This window comes from Cervus elaphus, chromosome 23 (assembly GCF_910594005.1).
Source record: "Cervus elaphus chromosome 23, mCerEla1.1, whole genome shotgun sequence".
NCBI classification, from domain to species: domain Eukaryota; kingdom Metazoa; phylum Chordata; class Mammalia; order Artiodactyla; family Cervidae; genus Cervus; species Cervus elaphus.
The window spans coordinates 25821713-25837414 of NC_057837.1; the positions used below are offsets into that span (position 1 = coordinate 25821713).

Below are 15702 nucleotides of genomic sequence, written 5' to 3' on the forward strand. Positions count from 1 at the left end.
AAAATATTGCCCAAGGTGACATGGTGAAGAAACAAAAGCAGATTTTCAAAACTTTCTGTCAACCTATCCAGTTTTTCTTTCTACTCATTAGCCCATACCAGTCCATGATAGTTTTCTGTTTGCTTGGGTTTTCATTCTCTCTCTCCCTTTTTGGTCATGGTTTTTTTTTTTTAGCTACTATTTGCATCTCTCTAGCATCTGCCATTTTCCAGGGTTAACTTTTGGGGTGGGCTCATTTAGGGTTTGAGTAAACTCTGGAAGTTGGTGATGGACAGGGAGGCCTGGCGTGCTGAGATTCATGGGGTTGCAAAGAGTCAGATACGACTGAGCGACTGAACTGAACTGAACATTTAGGGGTTGAGGGAAAATATTAAAAAGACAGACAATGGAAATTTTGCCCATGGGAAAATCAATTAAAAACCAAATATTATAATAAAGAGTACTAATGGTATAAAGAAGGTAAGCATAGTATATCATGTGGAGAATAGAGAAGTAGTTTCTAAATGAGACTTGTAGTTTATGAAAGGTTTTAGAAAAGAGCCAGATAGAAGCTATGATAGGGAGAGCACAGCTTAGGCAAAAGGACTTCAGGTATAAAGGCATATATAAAAGAATGATTTTCTGAGATAGCATGAATTATTTAGGACCTTTCAGACTAATTCTGAATTGTCTAGAAGAAAGAATGTATGTGAGTGAGTGAATGGAGAAATCAGAAACAAGAGGGGCCTGGATATAATGTTATACCAAGGAATTTGGATTTCATTCTTCAGGAGAGTGGGAAATACTGATTTTAAGCAGGTAACTGTGAGGATCATATTCACGTATTCCAAAGATTAAATAGACAGCAGCGTTTGATGGTTAAGCTTTAGGGCCCCCTGCTTGCATAGGGAACTTTCTAATGTCCTGGGTCAAGCACCAACAATGAGTTTTGTGGTTAACTGTTTTTGTGTAAAATTTGCAACAGGAAGTTATAACTGAATGGTCTCTTTATACTATAATTTTGCCCTCCATTACATTTTCCCTGGGCTGTGGGCATTTTTGGAAATTGGTTAAGCAGAAGTTCTGAATTATTTAACAATACATACTAAGTTAGTTTGTAGTCACATCTAACTTATCGCTAGCCATCCTGGTATAGAAAAGCCTTCTAGTAATGAAATTACTACCCATTCAGCAGTAGTAACACAAATACCTAAGGCCAAAGGGTCATATTGTGATAAAAATAAGTATTCATGATTTTGTGCTTGTTTCTTAAAGAAGGACGCTAAACCTTTCTTAAAGAAGGGCCTATAAATCAAGACCTTCACTGGTGCAATGCCAGACAGGACCAAATAAGTAGACTATTACAGAAATTTTTTAGCTCCATGAGAGATGAAGAAGGCCTGAATGAGGCAGGATTAGCAGAAATGGAGGGAAAGGGTCAAGGTACCCGAAGGGAGTAGAATTTAAGGAACTTGACAAATTGTTTTGATTTGGGGGGTGAGTTTCACAACAAACAAGTTACCTACCAGGTAACTTTAAGGACGTAAGCCCATCCACGGACAGAGAACTTTAGGTAAATTCCAAACCTGGTTGGCGGATGAACCTTGTTTTGGCCTTGAGGCCTTTTGGAAGTCAAAGGAACAAGGGGAGAAAAATGCTAGTCTGCGGGTCAGTTAAGCACCCAAAGATTTGGGGAACGTTACCTGCTATATTTTCCATTCTCTGGAGCCCACTTACCAGGCTCTTTTTGGCCCTTGTCTTCCAGTCTTCAGCCCACCAAACACCAGCCCCTTCTGGGCCCTCAGCGCTTCCTAGCGGTGCCGGCTCACCGGATGTGGTAGCAGCACTTCCGCCTCAGAAGAGAGTGCTCAGGGGAGCAGCTTGCAGGCTTGGCGTGGATCTTCCCAGGCCCAAGCCCTGCCAGCGCGCATGCGTGGGGCTGTTAGCTTTTTGAGCGTCTGCCTTGTACTTGGCTGCATGATTTTCGCCACTCGGAGAGCTTTCTTTTCCAATTTAGTCTCGCAGACTTCCACTTACCCTGCAGGAAGTGTCGGTGCCTTCCCGAGGGCTTTGTCGCTCCCTAGGCGCCAAGGCCCAGGTACTAATGAAGATGAGTCAGCATTGATTTCCCAGCTGGTAAGCGCATGGCTCATTACCTTTGGTGGCTTTGCACTGAGCCCTGGGAGCATTCAGAACTGGGTTTCAAGTCTATGGTGACTTTTTGTTTCTGTAGGAATGTGGAGTTAAAAAAAAAAAAAAAAGGCGGAAAACTCTAGCCCTTAAGATACCAGTTTTTTAAACCAAATTTCCCAGGGAAGGGACCAGAGGTAATTGCATCCTTCTGGAATCCCTAATTAGCCCTTGTTCTTAAGCCAGCTCTGGAGGGTTTTGAGATCTTCACTATCTTGCGACTAAAGTGTAGCGGTTACTGGAGGAAAACTTGTGGAATAGAAATGTATATTTATATTGGTTTGCTACTTACATTCCTCAGCTGTTCAAGAATATCATAGCGGACATAGTTCAGTGGGAAATTTTATGTCGTAGAAGATGATGACTGGTAACTTAGTGTGTGAATACAAAACTACCCGTAATTATACCTTGAACCAGCGAGTTAGAAATCTTAACTTCAGTGAGGCCTATCCTGACCACCCTTTGAAAAAATCTTGACCTACTCTGTACTCGCGTCCATCCCTCTTACCTACTTGAAGGTAGTTTTTCCCCTCCATCTCACCTTATAGTTTGTATTACTAAGTTTAATTTACTTATTTATTATGTGTCTACTCAGTTATGTCCGACTCTTTGCGACCCCATGTACTGCAGCCCATCTGGCTCCTCTACTCATGAAATTTTCCAAGGAAGAATACTTACTTATTATAACCGTGGTTTATTTGTCTGGCTAGAGTTAAACTCCATGAAGGCAGGAACTTTTTTTTTTTTTCAGCTTACTAATGTCAGAGGCCAAGAATAATTTTGGCCCATAGTAGATGCTTGATAAGTAATTTATTAAATGAATGAAAAGCTGAATATGTTATTTTCAAAAGACCTAAGTAGAGCCTGGAGTGGGCTTGCCTGATTGGCATGAATATGTGGAGCACAATTTTATGTGAGGTCCTGATTGCTGAAGACAGCAAGTCAACCAGTGTTTATAGAATGCCTGTTGTACCCCAAGTGTTAACTTTCCACATTCCCCAGAATTTAGCATCCATTCTCTATGAAATATTCCAATACTTTTTTTTTTTAATTCCGATACTTTTAAAGACATTTTAAACCTTTGGGGTTTCTTGGGAGAGACCGTGGCATCTCTTATCTTGATATGTATATTTACCAGACAATAAATATGTATTGAAAGAGCAAATGGTTTTAAGGCATTAGGAGAAGAGAAAGGCTACCCACTGCAGTATTCTGGCCTGGAGAATTCCGTGAACTGTGTAGTTCATGGGGTTGCAAAGAGTCAGACTCGACTGAGCGACTCACTTTCACGGCTTGGAAATGTAGCTCTTTATTGCATAAATAGTATTTGTTTTATGGGATTATAGTCCACAGCGGTAGTATTTTGCAAACTAGGGCTATTTCTCTGAAGTTTTTTATGATAAATTTTTGCATCTTCCTTTGAGTGATCCTCTGAAAAATGAACTTACATATATTCTGGGTTGTCTGGATAACTAAATGCTGATATCAGGTTTTGGTGTGCCTCTTTGTTTTTAAGCATGGTAGCACTAGGTAGTGTAGTACATACTTTGTCACAGGTTAATATGAAAAGAGTGGAAACAGCCTTAAAAAGTAAATGATTTATTCACTCTAGATGAAGCCCAAAAGACATTAACCCACTCTGTCAGAAAATTTCACAGTAGTTTAAAAGGAGAAAAGAGATGAGAAAAATGAGTCATGACATGTGGTATCAGGCTTCCTGAATTAGCTGTTGTACCATATTCCTTTTCTGAGAGGTGATTTAGTTTGGCACGATGTAATCATTAATGTTTTTAAATTAATATTTTAGATTTAAAAATTGTTGGCTGTATAGCTTTTACATTTGTTTTGTTATTTTATGTGTGTGTTTTGTAGCTAGAAGAACTATAATACAAAGAATTTGAGGAAAGAGATGCTTTCTTTCTGATCCTATCTTCCCCTCTTAACTCATTCCTTCTTCCTCCCTTGCCCCAAACTTCCCATCCCTGGCCCTGCATTGGGAAGTAGGAGTAGAAAGAAATGAGAGAAGGGCTTTTGAAAAAATGTACTTTGACAAAAGAGGTTTTGGGAGCAAGTATTATTTCAGAGTCAGCTTTGCTTCCATGTCCACAGTAATTCTGTCTGGAGTTCAGCCAATCAACAAATACTATTGAACAGTTACTGTGTGCCAGGCATTATACAGGGAGCTGAAACAGAGAACAGTACAGAGCCCGCCTTTGGTGCTTACACAAAACGAATAACTTGCTGTTTCTGTTCTTTTGTCCCTACCTACACTGGCACACTTTAGATGAGTGTGAGTAGGCAATTTGGAGAATTTTAGTGCATTCTTGTGCCGATTTGTCTGATTTTTAGGTTAGAACACAGAATTAGAAATTGTAAAAGCTCAGATTAATTTGTTCTTTTTGTCTTTCTCTATTTTAAGGGGTGTCATGAAAGTAGACATAAATCTTCAGAAGGTGGACATTGACCAATGTTCAAGTGATGGCTGGTTTTCAGGAACTCACAAATGTCACCTTAATAATTCAGAGGTAAGAAAATGGAGATAAAGTTCTCTGAAATCTCAGAAATATATTACTTCTGAGTAGATTGTATTTGTGTGTGTAAGTGAACAAGACGTATCTTACTGGGGAAAAAGATCTGTTATGCAGGCCTGACTGTTGCCAAATGAACTGAAAGAGGAGTAGAAAATGAAATTTGCGCAGAATAACTAACTATTCATTTGGGGACTAAGAGAAGGCTGAAACTAAAATTATGTCTGAAGTTTGGCTTTAGTCAAAGTCTGACCCTATTGTTCAAAATGAGCTGGAAATTAAAATAGCCATGAAGTGAGAAACCATCCCAATAGGGGTCAACCAAATTATGCACATTTTATGGAATGTGATGCTTTTTGAAACATTGATGCTATTCGTTCAGACACCCTGCCATCTGTCAGAAAAGCAAATAGAGAAAGTACAGCTAGGAGATATTGAGAAGAAGGAGAAAACTGTTCGCAGGAAACTGGAAAGGAGATGTGTGTATTTGGTGTGTTTTTTGCAATGTTCAATTCCTGTCCCTACTTAATTTCATGGAACTCCAGTTGGCAAGGAACAGGCAGAGAAATCATACGTCTGGAAATAAGACTGTCATTTGTCTTCTTTAAAAAAATTTTTTTTAAATTGAATGAAAGAGTCTTTAAATTCTGTGGTGCTTTACAATTGTCAAGTTTAACACAGTTGATTTCATATAATCCCATAATAACCCTTTTTCCCTCTACCCCCATATTGCCACTCCCCTCATTCCCTCTCCTCACTGGTAATCACTAGTTTGTTCTCTAAATCTGTGAGTTTGCTTCTTCTTCTTCTTTTTTTTTTTTTTTACTATAATCACTAGTTTGTTGTATTTTTTAGATTCTACATTTAAGTAATATAGAGTATTTGTCTTTCTGTCTGACTTATACTACACTTAGCATAATGCCCTCCAAGTCCATCCACGTTGCTGCGGATGGCAACGTTTCATTCTTTTTCTGGCCGAGTAGTATTCCATTGTGTGTTTGGGTGCACTCAGTCACTTCAGTCATATCCTACTCATTGCAACCCCGTGGACTGTAGCCCCCCAGGCTCCTCTGTCCATGGGATTCTCCAGGCAAGAATACTGCAGTGGGTTGCTGTGCCCTCCTCCAGGGGATTCTTTACTGCTTGAGCCATTGAGGAAGCCTCTATATACATATATAATGTATGCCACATCATCTTTGTCCATTCATTTGTGGATGGACACTCAGGTTGTTTCTATATCTTGGTGATTGTAAATAATGCTGCTACGAGTATTTGGGTGCTTGTGTCCTTTTGAGTTAGTATCAACTGATGTTCTGTAATTCCAGAGGTGACATGTGATGACATCCTCATTTCATTTTTAGTAATCTTATTTCTCAAGTCCCCAACTGCTCTAAAACAAATGTACACTAAAATTCCTGACCTTAAGTACTTCAGTTGTCTCTACTTTGAGTCCCTGAATTTTTTTTTTTTTTGAGTCCCTGAATTTATGAGGAAAGTCAGCACGATTTATTTAAAACAGGGGATATTCCTATAAATGGAGTAATCTACATCTTCAGTTTAATTTTTGCCACATTTCCCTGTAGCCCACCATGACCCAAATAACCTTCCACAGTTCCGCACATCCCCCCTACATTCCACACACACCTTTACCTGCCCACCGCAGTATCCCTCAACCCTCTCACCCCCTAATCTCCCTGATAAGTCACTTCAGTCGTGTCTGACTCTGTGCGACCCTATAGACGGCAGCCCACCAGGCTCCCCCGTCCCTGGGATTCTCCAGGCAAGAACACTGGAGTGGGCTGCCATTTCCTTCTCCAATCCTAATCTCCCTAGGAACCCGCATAGTCCCCTATATCTCTCTAAGCCCATCACATATTCCCACCATGTTCCTGTGACCCCCACTTCCTCAGTAACCCACACACCCCGACTCCTACATCTTGATATACTTCCACATAGCCCACCCTCCACCCACCCTTATTGCCTTTGTCCCCTTCTTCCCAGTTGGTACCCTATTATGTAAATGAGTATTTCTGTTTTGTCAAGTCACAGAGGTCAAGATCCTCTTTTCACCTCTGCTCACTATTTTTCTTATGGATTTGAACTTTTCTGAGTTCCCACTTCCCTTTAGATGGTTTTGGCATTTCTAAACATATGAATTTCAGCCAGTGATTTGGTAAATATCTTTAGCCTGATTATTGTCTCCATGCCAGTGGCATAGAGCTTCATAACTTTGTCTTTTAGCAAGGGTGGAATTTTTTTCTACATGAGTGTCAGATTGTGAATATTGATCTGTATGTGCTCATTTCTGTATAGCCTTGTTTCAGTGGTATTCCTGGGTGGTTCAATAAGCAGTCTGTCCAGAAACAAGGAGATATTTGCTTATCAGTCTGTTACAGTTGTTGCTTGCCTCTAATAATCTTGGTGTAGTTTTCTTTTTCCTTATAGCACATCTGTTTATTTGACTAGGTGGTCTTATTGGATGGCTTTTTAGAAGATTGATTTATTTTCATTACATCAGGCTTATCAATTTTCTGTGGGTTGTGTCTTTCTAAAGCTGTCAAATAAACTAAATTATTTCAAGATAAAATATTATCCTCTGTTGTGGTAAACAGAGATTAGGGTGAAATATGTAACTTTTGGCTTTATATATGGGAGCTTTGAATTTATTCAGTTCCTATAGGAAAAAATGAAAAGCTCACCCTGTAAGACAATCAACAGTTCAGTGAATCTCATTTGACAATGTTGTACAAAGGTTCAGTGATCAAAAAAATAACATCAACAAACAATGAATCTACAAAGTGCCTGTTTGACTTAAACTCTGGATCCCTTGACCCCCTCACTTGCCGAGGTCCTAGTGTTGGGAGTAGGAGATGTTGGTGTCCTAGGTTGGCAGTCCCTGGTGCATAGTCTGATGGACACAGGGCTGGACTGGAACTCTTCACATCTTTTTGTGGGGCTTCTGTCAGGTTCTGGAGTTGGTGCTGGTCACTCTCGGCACTACTGCTGGTCTATACCACATTCTCAGACTCAGGAGTAACGATAGTCTTTCAGTTCCTTCTGTGTAGTGATGTGAATTGGAGACTAGGAACTGGCTTCTACTGATGTTTTTACTGCGTGGTAAAATCGAAACAAAGCTCTTGTTCAGGGTGTTTTTCATCTGCACTGGCTGCCTTCCATTCCTTGTCACAAATCTGTTACAGACCCCCAAGGATCATTGTGTAAACTGACTTGTTTTGGGACGTTCTTAACATGATTGGTATTTGTAAGAGGTATGGGTCCGTCTGGGCTGCCCAGGTGACTCAATGGTAAAGAACTTGCCTGCCAGTGCAGGAGACATAAGAGATATGGGTTTGATTCCTGGGTCAGGAGGATCCCCTGCAGAAGGAAATGGTAACCCACTCCAGTATTTTTGCTTGGGAAATCCCATGGACAGAGGATCCTGGTGGGCTACAGTCCATGGGGTCACAAAGAGTTGGACATGACTTTAATGACTAAACAACAAAACAGGGGCCTGTCTATGAAAATCCACATCATTAGAAACAGAGACTTAAATAATGTTTCCTGGGGGTTTTATTTTTACCAATGTTTAACATTCTTCTCTTGTAAATATGACAGGGAGTAACAAATTTCTAAGTTGTAATTGAGGCAAGCTTTTCACTTAAAAAACTTTTTTTTCCAGCGTGTTGACTTTTCAGCCTCTGAGGTATCTTAAACTAGATACAGAGTCTGATATTGGGAACAAATAAGTAGTATGTAACCAGTGAAAGAAGCTTCAAGAGCATTTTAGAAAGGCATGGGATGGTTTGTGAGGAAAATGATTTATCAACAAGTTTGGGTTGTTACCAAGTTTAGGGGGCCAATAAGTGCTTTTTGAAGGGCATAGTAAAATGAGATCTCAGTTGACACCGTGAGTTGAACCAGATTCCAGGATTATTTTGGCCATTTTTATAACTGATCCATATCACTGCTACCTGGACTCAATCAAGTTTCCTGTGGCCATTTAAATAATTCTTGACCTATTTCATATCACTGTTTCATTTGGGTACACAGAGTCCTCTCCTACAGAATAGTTTATTAAAAACATTCACCTAAATTGCTATTTTTGTTTTAAAGGTTTTCTTTTGCTTGTTTCCTTTAGAAGATTTTTTAAAATCACTATTTGAAGTGCAGAACTGTGACCTTGAAACTTTTTTATTATATTCTATTAGTAAAAATGCTTTTAGCATTCACAAATAGTATTTGTATGTTTTTTAATCTGTAAAGTAGATGCATCTTTTGTAATATATTTTGTATGTTATAAGAAAACTTAATTGGGTTGAGATAAAAATGAAACATTGTTTTAATGTAGATTATATTTTATAATAATAAATATTGTTATTAGTCACTCAGTTGTGTCTGACTCTTTGTGACCCCATGGACTGTAGCCCACCAGGCTCCTCTGTCCATGGGGATTCTCTGGGCAAGAAGACTGGAGTGGGTTGCCATTTCCTTCTCCAAATATATCTGGTTACAAGTTTTGAAAAATTTTCAGTGATAGTGTTGTGATTTATCATGCTTCACCATTTAAAATTTTAAAAGTCTTAGCTTAATACTTAGCAGTGCAATGATTCAGAGGTCTCTAAGTTCAGTTTATTTTTATACTTAGTTTTAATGTCTCTCATAGTTGAAAATATGCCTCAGAAGGATATGTCAGTCCACACTGAAGAAATAAATTGTTGACTGTATTTGCTAAATAACAGTGTTCATTTTTCAGTTTCCAATTTTGCAAAGGTTTTTTTCAGAAATACAGCTAGCAGTTTTTCATTTTACCTGATGTCAATTGGTCCCTGAAAACTAATTGGAAAGCTTGGCATTTTAATATTTTAAAAGAATAGGTTAAAAATCCACTCAGACTTTCATGGGGAATATTTTCAAATAGATTAGAAAATTTTATTTCCAAGTTTAAACTGTATGGCTATATGAGTATTTATAGTTTTTGACAACAAAAACCACATAACACTGAAAACATTTCCAAATCCATTTTCAAAATGCTCACTTCAAAAGGCTTTCTCACGGATTATTAAAATGTCACATTTACTTTGAAGGAAGAGCTTATATATTAAAAAAAAAAAAAAAACCTGCTGCATACACCCTGCTAACATCCACTTGTCATCATTGAGCAGGACAGCAAATTTAGAACACTTGCCTTTTTTTTGTAAAGAGCAATGAATAACTAATCTTCGAGTTCAGAAATAAGTAATTCACTTTGAGATAATCAGAAAATCTTTGTGTGGGAAAAGTGTTTCCAGGTCACACACCATCTTATTGATATTATGAAGAATTGTAAATATTTTGCAATTTAAAATAATATACTCTGTAAATCCCCTTGGATGGTCAAATACAAAAGGTAATACTTTCTTTAGAAAAGTTCTGCATTATGAGTATTATCATTCACCTGTCTCTAGAACTGTCCTGTTCAACATGATAGCCACAAGCTTCATATGCCTATATTGAAAATCAGCTAAACAAAATTAAGAATTCAGGTCCTTGGCCTTATTATCCTGATTTGAAAAATAAAATAACCACCTACAACTACTGGACACTGGACAGTGTAGTGGACAAGCCAGGCTTTTGAATATGGCCTACTTACAGTGCAGTCAAACCACACAAATTATTGAAACCTTTCAAAGCCCTGAATTTCCTTATATGGGTGAATCATTTCCCTTAACTTCACTAAGGGACATTTAAGTACAAATTTGAAATGAATTTTGGCTAATGTAATGAGCCTTATGATCTGCTGTATTAACGGAATTGAAAATTAATAATAAGAAATCAACCAACTATTTTTAATGCCATTTTACACTGAAAACTGTAAAAAGTCTTCCAGTAAATGGAAAAAAGTAAATGCTGATAATCTTCTAGATATTTACATTTCCGTTGTGTTTGTAGTACCAATTCTGTTTCCTCTGATTACCAATACAAAATGTGATGACGTGAAATCCCACTCTTCTCCTTGGATGTAGGGTAGTGATCAGCTGTTCACTGGTGCCCAGCACAGTGCCTGGCACATTTATTGAATTAATAGAGGCTGCCCACTCTGTGCGTAGATGGCCTCCTTATAATATAGAGTTACTGCTTTTGATTTCTCCCCATGGAATTGCTCAAAATAAAGTTAAACTTTTTTTTCTTCATAACAAACACACAGATATTAGAAGACTGATGTCAGTATGCTTCTCAGTCTTTCTTTTAGGCTAGATGTCTTCTGATTCAGGCAAGTATGGGTGTTTTACTAGGTTTAATCAAAAGAGGCCGTACCACTACTGTATAAGTCCCCATTTCTTTTTGAAGTTGTTTGAAGACCTAACTTGTTTGATTTTGTTATATAGTCCTTTCTAAAATTAATAGAAAACTGTTTATATTTTCAGAGTTTTCACTATACTCCTGAGAGTTATTTGGACTAGATATTCTGTATTGTTCCAAAACTAGGGCTAGGAAATATTATTTCAAAATAACTGTACTGAGATGCTTAACAGGTTAGTTAAAGGAAAACTGGGTCTCTCTCTTTTTTATCTTATTTTTTAACTTTTTACTTTATCTTGGAGTATAGTTGATTAACAATATTGTGTTAGTTTCAGGTCTACAGCAAAGTGATTCAGTTATACATATACATGTATCTATCCTTTTTCAAATTCTTGTTCAGAGCTGGCTCTCTTGTTCAGAGAAAGATGTTTCCAACAACAGAGCAAGGATTCACCAGTGGCTATTGCCATCTTGTGGCTAGGGGAAAGTGGGGGCAGAGAGAGGGAAGGAGGGAGGAATTTTGCAGGGCTCATAAAAATTTCATGCACCATTAGCTATATAGTTGAAGTAGGTGCCTCTTAAGTATCTTTGCAGCCCTAAGATTTTATATGTCTAGTATACTGTAAAGGAAACCACTAAAAGGTATTTCCATCCAAAAGCAAAGCTCTGCCTACCCTTGCATTGGAAATACCTGGAATTCTCACACTGCATGTGATCGTGCCTGCCAAACTCCAGATTTTCTTATTTTTCTCTGTCATAATAATAAAGCAAATGGTTGTTCATTATTGTCACCTTCATCCAAGCTAGCTTATGAGATTTGATTTCTACTTGCTCATTAAGCACTTTGGTAATGGTTATGCAGGACTAATACATTCCGGTTGAAGTGAGAAGGAAAAAATCAACTCTTGTTTAGTTGACTTTAGGTTGTGAATCTGGAATAGTGTAAGCCAGAAACGAGGCATAAGAGGAGTATAATTATTTTTTCCTCTAAGTTGCTTCTTTTTCTTATGAAGGAATCAGATACCAGGTACCACAGAGTGGAAGATAAATCCATTTTTCCACTGTGATAAGGTCATGATATTCGGTATCTGCTTCTGAATAATCCTCCTTTGTATACATTCCATGTCACTCAATTGCATTACCAGCCTTCTTGAACTTGTTGATCTAATGTTGGGACCTTTGAAGTATCTGCTTTAGAATTTACAAAGAGGGAGCACATCCTGTCTATTTAAGGTGAACAGACTCTTTCTCTTGATCTATCTCTTTATCTGTCTGCTTGATCTATAAAACCATTAAATCCTGATTTATAGCTTTCTACTTTATCAACTTTATGGACTACCTAAAATTAAAAAAAAAAAAAAACAACCTGTTAACAGGATCTTATAAGATCTCTTATGAATAGTGTAGGTAAAGGCATTTTTCATAATATCTGCTAGTAATTAAATTTTCTTCAGCCCAGGTCTGAAGAGTCTATTCGACACCAGAAGTGAAGCATCCCTTTGATACAAGTTTGTTTTTCGATCTTTGTGTAAGAAGATAATTATTTAAAAATTAAGACATCCATTTCATATTTACTTATTCTGTGAGTTGCCTATTTCTGTTATTCCTGTTTTCTAGATGAGAAAATTAAGACTTAGAGTGGTTTAAGTAACTTGACTAGGATCATAAAACTAGTAAGTGTTATTGTAGAAAGTTAAACTCTAGGAAGGTACTATGGGTGACATATGGTTGTTTGGAAAGAGAATCACTGAGTGGTAATGGCCCATGGGCTGATACTGTTAGTCCTGTGGTGGTACCCATGGGGGTTCAGCCAAGAGACATGGTAGAATTTGCATAACATTGATTAGAAGCAACCAATCAAGAAGAAGTGATCTAGCTCTCAGGTGGCCAAAACAGATTTCTGAGAGGGTATGGAAAGCTCACATGGAAATTTGGATTAGGATCCATGCGCAAGGCCTTCCATCTTGTAAGGGTGTGAGTGGCAACACCATAAGTTTCTTTCCAGTGGTGCTATTCTTGTTTCAATGTATGGCAGTGACTTGTGATGGTAGGAATGTCCAGTTTGAAATTAAACTCATGGGATAAATCCATCTCCATAGATATAGATATAAAGGGTTTCCCTGGTGGCTCAGACGGTAAAGAGTCTGCCTGTAATGCGAGAGACCTGGGTTCAATCCCTGGGTTGGAAAGATCCCCTGGAAAAGGAAATGGCAACCCACTCCAGTATTCTAACCTGGAAAATTCCATGGACAGAGGAGCCTGCCAGGCTACAGTCCATGGGGTCGCAAAGAGTTGGACACGACTGAGTGACTTCAGTTTCTTCTTTCCTTAGATATAAGGTGGCAAAGACTGTACACATTGTCTAGACATCAATTAAGAGGGCAGATGTGAAGGAAAGGGACCTTCTTCTTCCTAGGAGGGAATCAGAATACCAGTCAGAATGTAGAAATGAAACAAATGTGAATATGAAGGATTGCAACTCACTGGGTACTGGGATGCCAAGGAGATCATTATATATAAGTAAACTCTATTGGTGAAGATAAACACTTAAAATACTCCCAGAGTTCTCTGTGATCAGAGGTTAGAGTGGGGCTGAGCTTAAAGGTAGGCACATATGTATGCAGCATATGCAGCTTGGCTAGAATAGGCTGGGGCAAGGAGATTGTCTTACATACGGCAATAGATATAAGCTCAAAGGACTAGATTTCTTGATCTTTTCAATGCAGTGAGAGAACATCTGATGAAATATGAAGTTACTGAACAGATTTGGAGTATGTAGCTAAATTTATAATGAGTCAATCAGAGGAAAAAATATCTCAACCTATTAAACCTTTGCTTTTGTCATTTCCAGTAGCAGAAAAATTGCTACTTGTCCAATTCTAGATATGATAGGCAATCATAATATACAGTGAGTGCTCGGGGGGGGGGTACTTTTTAGGGGTTAAATATAGCTTTGCATCATTAGCTTATGAGGAAAAAAATCCCATCATGACAGCAAATCAGATCTAATCTGGCACCCCCTGTGCTACAATTATATAAAATATGGTAGAAACTTGTCAAAGCTTTCAGTGAGAAATGAGGCTACTGATGCCTGGCAGCCCCCTTTTTTGAGCACAGTGAAGAATCATGTTGCTTAGCTACAGTCTTTGGTTGATTTAGAAAGCTTTAACTGACTTATTATACAAGAGTTAAACTCTCTTTCTTGATTTTTTTTTTCTAAAAGAAAAAAATCTTTGTCACCTTTTTCTTTTGGGGTGTCTTTACCAAGTCACTTATGTTTATTCACCCAGGACAAGTTTTGATTTAGCATTGTTTTCCCAAACCCAGGGTTTATAGATTGCAAGAGAACAAGTGGGTGGTTGATACAAGCAGAACATAAAGTATTGAAATAGCTTAAATGCTTTTGCTGGCAAAGTAATGTGCAAGTGTCTATTGAAATTTTTTTTTGGGTCATTTGAAACTATTGTGTTTTCCCTTCTCTTTCAGTTTATTCATAGTTTGAGTTGCAGTTATCTTTATAATGCACAAGAACGTACAACATTTAATTATATTTTTGAATTTCAAAATGTAAACTGACTTACAGGTGTATGGAAAAATACAGGCAGCAGTGAATGAAACTGATGAAGCAGTAAGTGTGGGGGCTGGAATTGGAACCAAAACACTGTGAAAACAGAAGGATTAAGGAAAAAACAAAGAAGAACTGTCAATGGAGAGGTTTGCATCAGTTATTTGTTGATGAAGTAGAAAAGTGTGTAAAGGAGGAAATGTCAGATGTGTCAGAGACCATTTCAATGGGATAAAAATACTCAAGGACTCTTAAGTCTAGAAAGGAATATTTTTTATACTGTTCTAAATATGTAGATATCCACTTTATTTTTATAGCTCTTCAGGAAAGAGCGTTGACCCTTAGCAATGCTTTCTAACATCTTACCATAATTATTGTAATGAAGTAGAGCTGTGTCCTAATCTTAATTATGTAACTATTCAGTAGATTTTACTATTGACTTGTCTGTATAATCTGTTTTATACTTGCAGAGGCAGTTTTTTTCATCCTTACAGTTCCATGATTACCTGGAGGAAAGTCTATAGAGTTGATTCTGTATTTACATTCAATAATAGGGTGTTCGTTAATTGTCTCTATAGTCTTGAAAGTGAAAGTGCTAGTTGCTCAGTCATGTCTGACTCTTTGCAACCCCATTGACTGTAGCCCGCCAGGCTCCTCTGTCCATGGAATTTTCCAGGCAAGAATACTGAAGTGGGTAGCCATTCCCTTCTCCAGGGGATTTTTCCCACTCAGGGATAGAACCCAGGTCTCCTTCATTGCAGGCAGATTCTTTTAACTGTCTGCGCCACCAGGGAAGCCCATTCTAATTCTAATTCTATTGAAGCCCAGATTTCATAGACTTAGAAGCTAAACCACTTGGTTTATGAACTTTGTTTTTATGGTCGTCTGCAAATCACCTTCATTTGCCACCTTTTAAAATATGTTTGTGTAATATCATCATTTTCAAAGTGTGGAAATGGAACCCCTCAAGTGGGGAGCCGTTGGGATCCTCAAGACCCTGTTAAGGAAGTGTGAAGTTAAACCTTTACATAATAATTTTCATAATAACATGATTTGCCTTTTGAACTCTTATTTGTCTTATGGGTGTACTGAGGATTCATAAGATATGATATAGAAACAGATTAAATGCAGAAAGAAATATGACAATCTGGTTGTCTTCTA

The 15702-nt window shown here is 38.0% G+C and overlaps 1 protein-coding gene across 1 annotated transcript in view; it reads left to right on the forward strand.

Moving 5' to 3' along the window:
- Positions 1–15702, forward strand: part of GPR158 (G protein-coupled receptor 158) — a 290632-nt gene that overhangs the window by 27654 nt on the left and 247276 nt on the right. Inside the window, exon 2 of the mRNA XM_043884892.1 lies at positions 4589–4694. Coding sequence (XP_043740827.1) covers positions 4589–4694 — 106 coding nt within the window. The remainder of the gene's footprint in view (positions 1–4588; positions 4695–15702) is intronic.